This window comes from Oxyura jamaicensis, chromosome 24, assembly GCF_011077185.1.
Source record: "Oxyura jamaicensis isolate SHBP4307 breed ruddy duck chromosome 24, BPBGC_Ojam_1.0, whole genome shotgun sequence".
Classification (NCBI taxonomy): domain Eukaryota; kingdom Metazoa; phylum Chordata; class Aves; order Anseriformes; family Anatidae; genus Oxyura; species Oxyura jamaicensis.
This window is the reverse complement of record NC_048916.1, coordinates 1,223,935-1,236,368: the sequence shown is the minus strand read 5'-3', so window position 1 is coordinate 1,236,368 and position 12,434 is coordinate 1,223,935. Positions and strand designations below refer to the sequence as shown.

Genomic DNA, 12,434 nt, shown 5'->3' with positions numbered 1-12,434 from the left:
CATCTCACCTGAAGCAGCTTCCTGCCACTGCCTGAATACCCCATATATACAATAACTATGCAGCTATCTGGGAAATTCTTTCCAGTTTGGGAACAAACCAGGAACCCCTGACGTGGGGTTGAAAGCTGGTCGGGGTTGCCATGTGGTTTGCACCTGGAGGGGTGGCTCTGCACAACAGGCTTGGAGATGTTCATCAGTGACCCCTTCTCCCTTCCTGCTGGGGACCAAACCAGCTCATCCCACGATGCCTCACAGCTCTCAGACCTGCTTCTGGTCACTAAGAAAAAGAAGAAAACCTGGACGCTGTCCCTTACCGTCATCCAGCTCCCTCCCCTGTCAGGTTTCCTATTGCTTTATCAGTCCCTAGAGTACATAAACCGTTCTCTGGACAAGCAGAAAATGCTAGTGCTTCAAGTACAGGTGAAACAGAATAAAGGCTGCTCTCCCTAATGAGGCAGCTGGAACCTGGTAAGAGAGTGTGCTTGAAAAACAAGAGACAGAAAGACAAGGAGAGAGAGAGGGAGGGGGAATAGGTTTTGTTATTCAGTCCGCAGTTCAAGTTAATCTGTATTGAGATTGGTGTTTGCTGCTCAGACTGTGTGTCAGTTTTGCCAGGCAGCTGATGGGCAGAGGAGCAAGCAACTGGCGTGGTCCTACCCAAAACAATGAACTGTGATGGACACAAGGGGAAAGGGCACATTTTTAGCCATGAGTAGGGGGAGAGGATGGATACATCAGATGAATGTTCACATTTCGTGGATGGATTGGAGCTCTTGTGCTAACAAGTTATCAAAAGGCAATGCTGGAAGCTATTTCGGTGCTTAGTTCTGACATCCAAAGCAGTTTTTTTTTTTTTTTTTTCTAACAGGTTGGGAAGTTGTTACCCCCTTTTTAGAGAGACTGATGACACTTAGTTTCTGCCTAAGAATCTTGTAGGTTCAAGCAAACCCATAAAAAAGAATTTCCTTTTTGCTCAGAATAAACACGCTTCTGGAGGGCCTTTTCTGGGGATATCAGAGCACTTACAGTTGCTAATGAATCAGCCTGTCAAAGCACTATTATCTTGCCTTTTTTTTTTTTTTTTTTTTCAGAACAGATGACAGAATTGTAGCACAAAGACCACAACGGAAGGACAATCCAAGACATTTGACTCCTAAGTACATGTAATACACACACAATAAAAATGCTGCACAGACTTCTGGCCATACAAGCACAGCCACATGCAGAAGCCATACAGAGCATGCACTTAAAAGATCTGAAAAGCACCAGTCTGCACTGCCTAGAGTAGCTCAGCAGGTGGGACAGGACTGCTTGTTTGCTAGGCCCTCCAACGTTTGCTAGGCCCTCCAACTAGCAAAGTGAGAGAGACAAGTAGAGTACTGGGAGGAAACACCCTGAGTGTTGGTCTGACACCATTGGTGTGAGCAGCCGACGTGATGCTATAAAGGGCTTCCTCACATGATCAGGGGAGTGTGCTGCCTGTGCCATACGGGAGACTGATTCTGCCACCTCGGTTCTCATGACTAGTTCAACTCCCTGTAGGATGGAGAGGTCAAACCCACGTAGCACCATGCCCAAGCCATGGCTAAAATCCCACTCTGCACTGCCCTCCTGAAGATTTTAGAGAGAGATTAAGGAGGCTAGCCTTGGTAGCCCAAGGTAGTCCTTGTGACTGTCATAAAACCCCAGCCTGCTGGTACTTTCAAGATCCATCCCATTGCCTGTGCTATCCAGGGATGGTGTTTTTCAGGAAAATAAAAAAATAACAAATCATTATCCTACGTTTCAGCTGGATTCTGAGCAAAAATCCCTATAGTTCTTTCAAAGTCCAGATGCAGCTCCAAGGTACAACTGGGGCAAGATCAAATTCAGTCTACAAAAGATCATCATCAAAGACCAACTGACGCAAAGACCTTTATCTTATAGTAAAATCAGCATCTACTGTATACTTATGAGGAAAAAAAAAAACATGCTGCTGTTTGAAGTCTTTAACACCATCATCTCACTATAGAAGTCTGAAAGTGTGAGGCTGCTTTCTGTTTCAAACTCTACACTTCGCTAGGTTCTCAGAAACCAGGAAAATAGGCTGCTAAAGAAGTCCTAAACTAGCAAGAAGAAAAACCCTCAAGCATTTAACTGTAATTAACATGGTACAAATGTTACAGATGTTTGTGACTGCAGATTAAATTAAAACAATGTGCTCTAAAATATAATGCTAAAAACTGAAATTGTTTTTATTGTATATATTTAAAACTGTTATAATTTGAAATTTTTACACCTGATGGCTCTGTCCAAGAGGATGCAATTTTTTTCCCAGGCGTTTGACTGGTAGAAATGAGCTGTGATAAGAAAATGTTTTCATGTTTTTGAAATCCTCATTGAATGGGGGAAATCATAGAATCAGAAAGGTTGGAAAAGACCTTCAAGATCATCTGGTCCAACCATCACCCTCAATGATCCATCTCCCCCAGCTCTAACTATAAATGGTGTGGGGCAGGCATGGGGCAGACAATGCTGTGGCTAAAATCCATAGAGGATGTATCATAACCCGTGTGGTTTTGATGGTTAACAGGACTGCTCAAACCTACTCCTAAACTCTCTTGTCCACAGGTGGTGACATATACCCACCCTGAAGGTACACATCTAACTTTTGTTTTGCTACACCTTATAGGCTGCCATATTGTACCTCTGTCTCCTCTTTTTCTCTTCCCTATCAAATACCTCTCCAGTTTCCTATTGTTGCTTCTGCCCTGGCAGAGCACGAATCTAGCTACAGGTGCAGCAAGAACTGTCCTCCAGCAAAGCTCACAAAGTGCTTGCAGCTTTCACTAGGATAAATACCAGCCATTGACCAACTCCATCTTTAGGAGCCCCTTGAACCATGGCACATTTGTGGGATGCTGAACTAGGTGATGAAATGTGTCATTCACAACAGTGCTTGCAGCACGAACTCTGTCCTGGCAGTCTCTCATCCCAGTCTGTACAATGTTCATGGAGACTGGTAGAGATGCATGCTAAAGAACTGCAGGCGCAAGGTCCTGAGGCCATTCAAATAGGGGTGACAAGAAACCCTGGTTCCAGGGACAGTGGGATATGATCCTACATGAATAGCTGTGCTTGTTGGTATGCAGGACAAGAGCACGAATGGATGATACACACTTTGCTTTTATTTAAAGTTCAGCAGAGGAAGAAAAGTTTCCTTACCTTGATCCATTCATGTGGTCATACTCTCTTTTAACATTGACCCGGACTGGCTGATTAATCCACTCCTGCTGAGGAGGCAAAGGGTTGATTTTGTGCGGCTGGCCATAGTCAGGGTTCCCTGAGGCTGTCATATCTGCCTTGGGGAGGTGAGTGGCAGCGCCGTATGTGGAGTCAAAGAGGGACTGGTCGTCGCTCACCACCGACAGAGCCTCCTGAGGAGAGAAAAAACAAGTGCTCAGAGTCATGACTAAACCAGTAACTCCACTCACGTTCTCTCTTTGAGCTGGTGAGCACCTGCAAGGGCCCCACAGCTGCCCAGCTCTGTCTGAAATTGCCATCTGTCAGGATCGCAGATTGAATCAGATTCTTTGGGGTCCATCAACCCGTATGCAAAACCAGTGGGTTCTTTTGCTAGCTGCTGTGTTGCTCAGGGTGGGGCAAGAGTTAAGGTTAATCTGACTTCTGCAAACAGCAAAGGTGGCTGATGGGAACCACGCCGTTCTCACTGCATGCTGTAAACAGTCACTGAGAAGCAGCTTCGTCTGTGATTTTATATAGCTACCTGCCCACCTGTCTGCACTTGCCGGTCCAAAAACAACCAAAGAGATAATGTGCTGCATAACATTTCTGGAGTGTCACTTGAAGGTGCATATTATTTCTATACATCTCCTTTCGAAGGGTGTTGTGTGGTGTTTATATTTGAGGTTACTCGTGAAGGAGAAGCAGTCGGTACAGGTCAGCGTTATGGGTGTTAGTGGTGGGATAAAAAACGCATTACTTTACACTTTTTGTTTATTTTGTGGGAGATGTAGGACCAGTGAGTTACCAAACTGGATTTCTAGAAATGCTTCAAAACAGGAAATTATCTTTTTTTTTTTTTTTTTTTTTTTTCTCCCTGCTGAAACTCAAAATGTTGACAAAAATTTTGACTCTCAATTCCCTTGCGTTGATGCGCTTGGCTTTTCTAAATGAAGCACGCCAGGCTCAGAAAGGCTTTGGCACAGCCCTGCCGTATTCAAAGTGCATCTGACAGGGTCTGCAAGTTCTTTATGGAGCTAAGCTAACCGCACATAACACAGCTGCCATTATGGCTGGCAGGCCAGAAACTGAACGAGGAACCTCCCAGACTAAAAGTACACAGTACTTTAATGTGAGTTAATGGAGCAGACCTCCGAAACAAAGACAGCGACAGACTCGCCTACTCTGTGGATTGTGCATTCAGAAGACCTGTACTGTGGATGTGTGTGCAGCCGTGGGTTACCACTGCACACGCAGACACTGCCTTGCCTTTCAAAGCTGATCTGTTGCTAAACCCTTGGTGCCTCCAATCTCATGGAATACTGTCCAAATTGTGAGCTTTTAAAAATAATGAATTGTTGCCCTCTCTCTTCCTCCCCCCAGCAGTCATTTCTGAGGTTAGTTTTGCACACTTTTGCCACAGCCAGGGAGGGAAACAGAAATTGTGAAAACTTAGAACCGTGCAGCTGCTAGAATCCTCCGATTACACGAGAATCTAAGTGAAAATCATATTACAAGGCGCAGGGCATCATCACCAAAAATGTCGAAAGCTAGTGTCTACTGGCTAAATGTGAGAATCCCTCTCAGCCTGAAATAAATGCACTTAGAAAGAGTCAAGTTGGTGCTCTGCATCTACAGCTATCAGCACTTTGCTATCTCAGACCTCAGATCAGATCACATAACAAAACCAAACAAGCCTGAGTAGCCTCGAGTTTAAGTGGGCCTGACTAAGCTTGAATTCAGGGCAACCCTCAAAAGTCACAGTATTTGCTACGAATATTTTGTGAGCAACCTCTCCCACTGATGAGCTGTGATTCCTTCAGCTTCAAATAACAAAAATGAGAGGTTTTACCCCAGGCTGCCTACTGCTGCTCGTTGCAAGGAGCTCACGCTGCGCTCTTCCTTCGCAGTAGCTCTTTCCTGGTGGATGTAGAAGGGGCACCTTCCCTAGCTGCCCATTCCCATTTTCTGTTTTAATTAGAGTAAATCAGGGAGCAAAAGATGCTCTTTGGAAGAATTTCCTTATGGTGCAATCCCCGTGATCACAGCCTTCTGTCAGAAACTCCTTGAAGAGACTGAGAATATTCCCCGGACAGAAACCTGGCTGCACAGAAAGGTGTGAGGACACCATACCCCCTGGTGACAGCTCTTTAAACTGAGCGGGCCTTCCCTTCAGAGGTAAGGACACAGCACCTTGCTGCTTCTCCGATTTACTGAAGTCAGGATGTCAGACAGGGGTTCCTAAATGACACATCTTCCGTAAGCCTCTGCTTCCTCTCAGTACAGAGAATGCGGGGTTTCCTGTATTATGGCACGAGGTGGTAGGCAAACCCCAAACGCCCGGGGTGCTGGGCTGCCGTACAGCTCCCTAGGCCCAGTCTCAGCTGCGTGCCTCAGGTCGGGGCTGATCGGATCGGTGAGAGGCAGGGGAACCGTGAGTAGTGCTGTGAATGCACCGAACGTGCTTTGGAAACGTCTGCTTTTGCTTTTGGAGATTTCCATTTTAAAAACATACACAAAGCTCTTTTTACGGGACATAATATCTGGGAAAACGCTCTTTCTGCCTAAAGGCATTTTTCTTCTGAAGATAGGTTCTGAGGGAAATAATTGGAAAGCTGAGATCTTTACGGCTACCTGCCACCCCCCTGAACAAACAAACAAACCACCAACAAAAAGCCCCCACCAAAGAGCAGCCCCGGCCTAGGCTCAATTACTAAGCCAGCATCCGAGTACAACTATCTCTGCAATACACCGAGCTAACAACAGGCAAGTACACACTATTCTTGGCCATCAGAAGTCTGCCTCCTCAGATAAGGATCTTCCTTGAAAGAGCGGTGGCTGCAGGGCCCTGCCTGCAGCAGCTGGAGCCAACCAGAAGAACGAGAGCCTTACGGGCAGGCAGCAGCTGCACGGAGAAACTCTGCACTTTGCTGTTCAAATGCCCAAAAAATGCAAGACGTACAGTCTTTAAAACTCTGTTGCACACAGGAAAAGAAATTCAAATGTGATGACTGCCACCACGGCAGGCCCAAGCAGTTACTGAACCAGGAATTGTCTGAGCTAAAACCCTGAGTTAGTTCCAGCCACAGAAGCTACAGACTCAACGTCTCCGAGGGAACTGAAGACGCAGAGTTCTGCAGATCAGGCAGCGATAGCCGCTTGTAACACCTGCCCGCGATCGCGTTGTGCATGCAAACAGCAAACGAGCATTGCTGCGTGCATGGGAGGGGAGCTGAGTGGCACGCTGCCAAGCCCTGCTGCAACCAGCTTCGCCGCGATGTGCACACCTACAGCGTGGCAGCAACCCCAAGCAACGCGGAGCCTGCAGCTTGCAGGGTCAGAGGGCAGGGCCCACTGAGATCCCATCCGAGCAGTGAGGACTGTCTAGGACTCCCTCTGCTCTTTTGGAAGAGGACAGGGCTCGGCTGGCCCTGCAGGATTTCAGGCCACTGGCCCAGATGGGGAATGCGTACAGCCTTCCTGATACTCGCTACCAGAGGCTCTGCTTGGCAAGACTGCGTTTTGAAGGACCTAACCTGGTCAGGAAGTGTTTGGCTTCAGTTCCAGCTGAGGAAGAGATCAACAGTTAACTGCATACCAGAGGGCAAATGTCTGCCCCGCCAGAATCTAGAGTTACTTAGCGTTTGAGACTGGCAACTGGGAAAACAGGGCAAGGCGTTAAAGCTGCTAACATAACCTAAGCCGACAGGCCACGGCTCGCCAGAGTTCCCCCCATGCTGTCGCCTCCTGGGCTGTGTCCTTGAGCTGGCCAGACTGAGTCTGAGACAGGGGTCTTGTGTGTATTGCTCTGGCATATACGTTATGTTATATTGCCTCTGGGAATAGGCTGGCTTCAGTTTTTCCAGTTTTTAATCACATTCCTGGCATAAATGTGGCAAGTCCTGTCTACGGCAGCTCACGGCGCAGGGATGGGCAAGTCCAAGTCCCCGCGAAGCACGGCCCCAGCCTTCTCGAGGCAGCCCACCGGTGGACGGCCACGGGTTCCCATTGCCATGGGCACTGGAACAACTTTGCATAGAGCTGGCACACACTTACGGATCCCCTAGACATGAAAATGTGATACAACTATTCTTAATAACAGTTTATAGTTGTACAAAGACAAATTAGCTGTTTTTCTTTTTTTAGGCAAGCCACGGAGAGCCAGGTGCCAGGTCTGAGTGCTGCAGCAAGGCGAGGTACCCCTTGATTTTGTCCCGGTGCCGCAGGAAAGGCAGTCTGCTCTCCTGGCCACACCGTGGGGAGGGCTGACGGCTTCAGCAGAAGGTTTCATTTGAGCAAAGGAACGGAGCAGGCCGTTTGGGCCGTGTACTCTGTATGAACAGAAGGGGCTAGAGAAATACCCCCAGGCAAGAGCCAGGGGCAAGGGTGCCAGGAAGACAAGTAAGGTGAATCACCACCATTTACCGAGGTTCCTCACTGTCCCTGACACAGCCTTTGTTGCACTCATGGCTGCACTAACAACAACCGTAGCCCCAGGATATCCTGACACCCTCCCTAACCTCCAGAGGTTTGCTTTGGATAAGACTCTTAAAAGTTCAGGTTTCTAACCTTATCCAAAGTTCACTGGCAAGGAAAGCTTTCTCCATGTTCCTGGTTCCCTGGTTTTGGCTCTGTGAGAAAGGTCATGAAAACAAGAGCTGGTGAGGTGAGAGCAGGCAGTGTTTTCATCCCAGATATGACCCAGTGTCTACAATCACCGCTCTTTCCAGGTGCATGCAATGCATTTATGCTGAATATTGACTTTGAGCTCTTTACGTTCACTTTTCTGGCAATAACCACATTTAAAAGGCATTGCTAAAGATCAAAGATTCATCCTCCTCCACAATGTCTGGCTTATAAGAGAAGCAAATGCTGAATACCCAAACCATCACGCTATGCATGGAAAGATTACTTCTACCTCTAGAGGGGTTAGAGGGGTTAGAAGTTTTTTTGTTTTTGTTTTTTAGCAATAAAGTACATTCACGGCTCTTAGTCCTGTGGGAAAATCACTCCTAAAATATCTTTGTAAAGAGAATGTCACCAGCTCAGAGCCACCATCTGCCACGGCCCAGATGTGCAACGCAAAGCACCAAAATAAGAGGTACCAAGAGTAATGAGCCTTACACATGGCTTGAGGTTAACACAGAGGATCTGCTCCTTGAATAGAAATGATTTTGGCACTGCAGTTTTACAAGTCAGCACTTCTGCTGCCAACGTCTCAACAAGCAGAGAAGAGATAACATCAGACTTACAAGAAAATGAGTCAAATATAAAATTTACAAAGGAGCAGAGTCTGGGTTGATCTTGGGACAGCAAATTCAAAAGGATCGGGCACTGAATTAGGAGGCAGGAAGGCAGAGTGTTATTCTCACTCTGCCCTCGATCTCTGGCAGAACCTTTAGCGAGGTATTCCCCCATCTGTTTCTCCCTTCAGTCCTCTGTTGCCCTGCCCCGCTCGTGCTGGAAGCTCTGCAGAGCGCTGAGCCTCACCCAGTGCCGCTACTGGGACACCAACAGGAATCTTTGGGGTAATTCAAAGCAAGGCCTGGACAGCAACCCCGCACTCTAATATACCCAGTCTTTACAGTACACCCAACCAAACCAAGAAGATACATTTTTGCAGCTTTTTGTATTCCACATCCTTCCAGAGTACTTTTCTTGAGGTTTGCTCATGCTATTCCACCTTCCTTACAGGATATTATGGGATTGGTGCAAGGACTCCCTTAACTCCCCCCGGAAAATTATAATCATAGGCATTTTATTGCTAACAACCACAATCCAATCTTGTGCCCTTCGCAATCAATTTAAGGGCTGCCTCTGCAGCAGAGGATCTGTGGGCTGCAGCGAGCACCAGAGACCCATCATCATGCTGGAGTGCAAACAGCAGGCTGAGAGCCATCGCCGCCCCAGCCCGCCGCCCTAGACCTCCTGTAGCTACTTCCAGCATCGCACGGTGACTGACAAACCCTTCTGTTCACACTGCTTTCCAGTTGAGCTGCTGGCATTCGGGTTGTGGTAACCCAAATGCCGTAATCCCTGCCTGGAGGAGGAGAGATGGGTGGGAGGAGAAGCAGGCTGGCCTTCCCTGCTGAAGCAGCGGGGCTGAGGATTAGGGAGACGGCAGCATCCCCTTAAGACTGTCAAAGTTTGTGTAGATTTGAGGCTTTCTTTGTGTATAAAGGAGGGCCACAACATTGCGTGTTGGTTTTCATTTAATTATTTTGATGATATCTCACACTCCAATAATTTTGCGCTTACTCTGCACTGGAGGCTTGCTCTAAACTACAAAGCAGGCCAGCTACCCAGACAAAGTACAGTGCAAAGTCTCTTCTGCAGCTCTGGCAGCCAGCCCTTCCTTCATTTTCCATCAGGGGTGCTCCATCTGAGCTTGACCTGGCAGTCTTAGAGTGCAGCACCATTTCTTCACAATTCAAATAACTGGGAAACCACAACTTGGTAACTCATGCTAGGAGGAAACGAAGCAGGAATGAGATAGGCGTAACTAGCAAAACCAGACCAGAAGCAGGGATCACAAAACCAGCAAAAAATTGAGGTTAAATGATTTTGCAAAACTTCTCGTAGGGAAATATGTCTTTTTTTCTTAATTTTTACATTCATTATTTCCATGAAATTTCACATTGGGTAGATAACAGAAGGTTGCTAAAATGAATGCTTTATTATTTTATCTCAAGATCCCCAAAACCTGAGAAAAAAATAAAAAATGAATAAATCGTGCTTTGTACTTCACTTTTCAGAAGAGCACTGGAGCACTTGACTCCACGCACGCATTTATCGGATCTGGACCAAAGCACTTTTATCTCAGTCTAAGCTTTGCATCAGTCAGTGGAGAGCCCAAATGGATCTGTTTCCAACAGGCTAAATAACGAGTGGGGATATCTGGGCCCCAAGTGCTCGTCCCAGCGGGTGCCTGCACCAGGGCTGGTGCTGAGGAGGCTGAGGAGCGCCGGCCTCAGCCACGCGGGCAGCCTCCAGGAGATGGTTTTGTGTGGCCTGAGCACAGCACCAGGAGAGGAAGCGAAAAAAAGAACCTGCTCAAATTACTGCTGTGGCCTCTTGACCTCTTAAGGGTAATATGGTGAAATATGAGGCCAGGAGAATGGACATGTCTGAGAGATTATCGCATCATGGACATGTCTGAGAGATTATCGCGTCTCCATCGTATAAGCTCCTAAATCCTGGAGGCACACTGCAGCTTTTCCGCAGGGTGCTTTGGAGCATGCCACGTCTCGGCCAGCCTCCGGCCAGCCTGACCGTGTCCCTGGGCCTCTCGGGAAGGATCCACCCATGGATTCCCACCTTTCCCTGGTGCTTCGTACCCTGCCTACGCCGATGCACGCTGGCAGTAGCAGAGGAGCTGGATGAGGTGCCCGCCCGTTAGCAGACAAGGGAAAAATCACAGCTTCTGGCTTCTGGTCCCAGAAAGTCTGGGAGAATTCCTGCTCAGGTCTGCCAAGCCAAACACATGAGATGGTTTAGGGTGAGTGCTGACCCTTGGGGGAAAAACTTTAAGCCTGCTAAAAGTGCTGGAAGCTTTGCTGTCGGCATTGCTTGAGCCAGGTTTCATTTCTGACAGTTAATTTCACTACAAAAGGATTTGCCTCCATGAACAAACCGGCGTAACTGTGGAGTTAGTGCTGTCTGCCGAGGTGGGAGGGCTCTCTCATCTCTCCGGGTCTTTTCCGAGCCGTGTCATATTTCCAGAACACCAGTCTGCCTTTGCCATGTATTAACACTGTCCTTGGCCAGTTTACTGGGCTTGTATCACCACCGATCTCTGCCCACATCTTCTCCACTCCAGAGCTGCCCACTAGGCTTGGCACTGCATGGCTGACTGCTTCCCAGAGCTCAGCACTCACATCCACCTAGCGCTAGTTCACCTTCCTTTTAATTTTTTTCCTTACCCTTGTAAAATAATTGACTTGCACTGAGCAGATGCGTTTGTAAACAGAGACACATGGATATAACTGTGAACATACACACTTCAGTAAATATTATTGTAGCATTTTTATGGTCTTCTCTGCTGAAGACACATGGAGGGAAAACTGCAAGATGGTTTTGGAGTCTGGCTGCCTGACAAACCAAAACTATCCTGAGGAATAAATGCAGTCTAGTGCTCTGCAGAAATTCTGTGCTGACCTCAGCTTTGTCCCAGAGCACCCACTGCCTGACTCCTCTCCTTGATGTAGTGCCAGAGGCTGGTTTTTAGTGGCAAAATTTTGATCAGGAGCTTGCAGGCTGACCAAGCACTTTGTTTCAGAGAACTCAGGCTTGCTTTAGACTGCGTTTGCCTGCTGCAGTTGTGCCAGCATTTCTGCAAAGGGAGAGTTTTTGGTGGTATTTTTACTCATACCAGAAACAGCCTATATAACAATCCTGCTGCTTTTGTTTTCCACATGGAAAGAGCAATTGAATCGCTTCAATATAAATGATTCTTCCTAGAAAGGAAAATGACAACATGAGAAGTACTGGGGACTTGGTCATGAGGGAGGGTGTCTCACATCTACATGTCTCCCCTTGGACAGGCTGCCTTGGAAAAGGACGTTGAGTGGACTCTAAAGCATGAAGGAATAGGTGCAAACCCCAAAATCTTATCCTTTCAGCTTGGTTCCTACTGCCAAAACACTGGAAACTGTAAAAAGAGTGTTCTCCCAGGAATGCAAGGTCTGGGAAGTGGCACCTTAGAAAGGCACAAATATTCCAGGTTCCTCTGAGCTCTGACTCACCGCTACACCAATGTCCATTCATTATTTTTTATTTCACTTTGATACCATTGTCCCAGTTACATTCACAAACACCGCAATCGTATCCTGTTTTGTTCTCTGACACCATTCCCTTCACAATCGCAGGAAGCCCATCAGGAAACATTCATCGGGTGCTGTTATGTTTCCATCCGCAGAGAACAAAACATGCACTTTCAGCCCAAGATGACTTATTCCAGACTAAGGAAAAACAACAGCATGAAAGAATCAAAGCAGAGTCTCCAGGAGAGAGCGCAGTGTGTGCTTCTCCCCTGAAATAGAGGTAGGAATCCTAGGCAAAGCTGGTTGCCTCTTACCCGGGGAATACTTTGTGATGGAAAGGCTCGGACAAAAGGAAATAAAAGGCATAATCCATCAGTGACATCTACACTGCGTATTACAAGGTCTGGACACTATATCAGAGTGAGCAAATACAAGACCAATGCAGTCCCG

The 12,434-nt window shown here is 47.2% G+C and overlaps 1 protein-coding gene across 9 annotated transcripts in view; it reads right to left on the bottom strand.

Annotated features, from left to right (window-relative positions):
- FLI1 (Fli-1 proto-oncogene, ETS transcription factor) overlaps positions 1-12,434 on the bottom strand; it is an 89,436-nt gene that overhangs the window by 35,195 nt on the left and 41,807 nt on the right. For all 9 annotated transcript variants that reach the window (XM_035346062.1, XM_035346059.1, XM_035346057.1 and 6 more), the window contains one exon: positions 3,205-3,416. In XM_035346062.1, the coding sequence (XP_035201953.1) occupies positions 3,205-3,416 (212 nt within the window). The remainder of the gene's footprint in view (positions 1-3,204; positions 3,417-12,434) is intronic.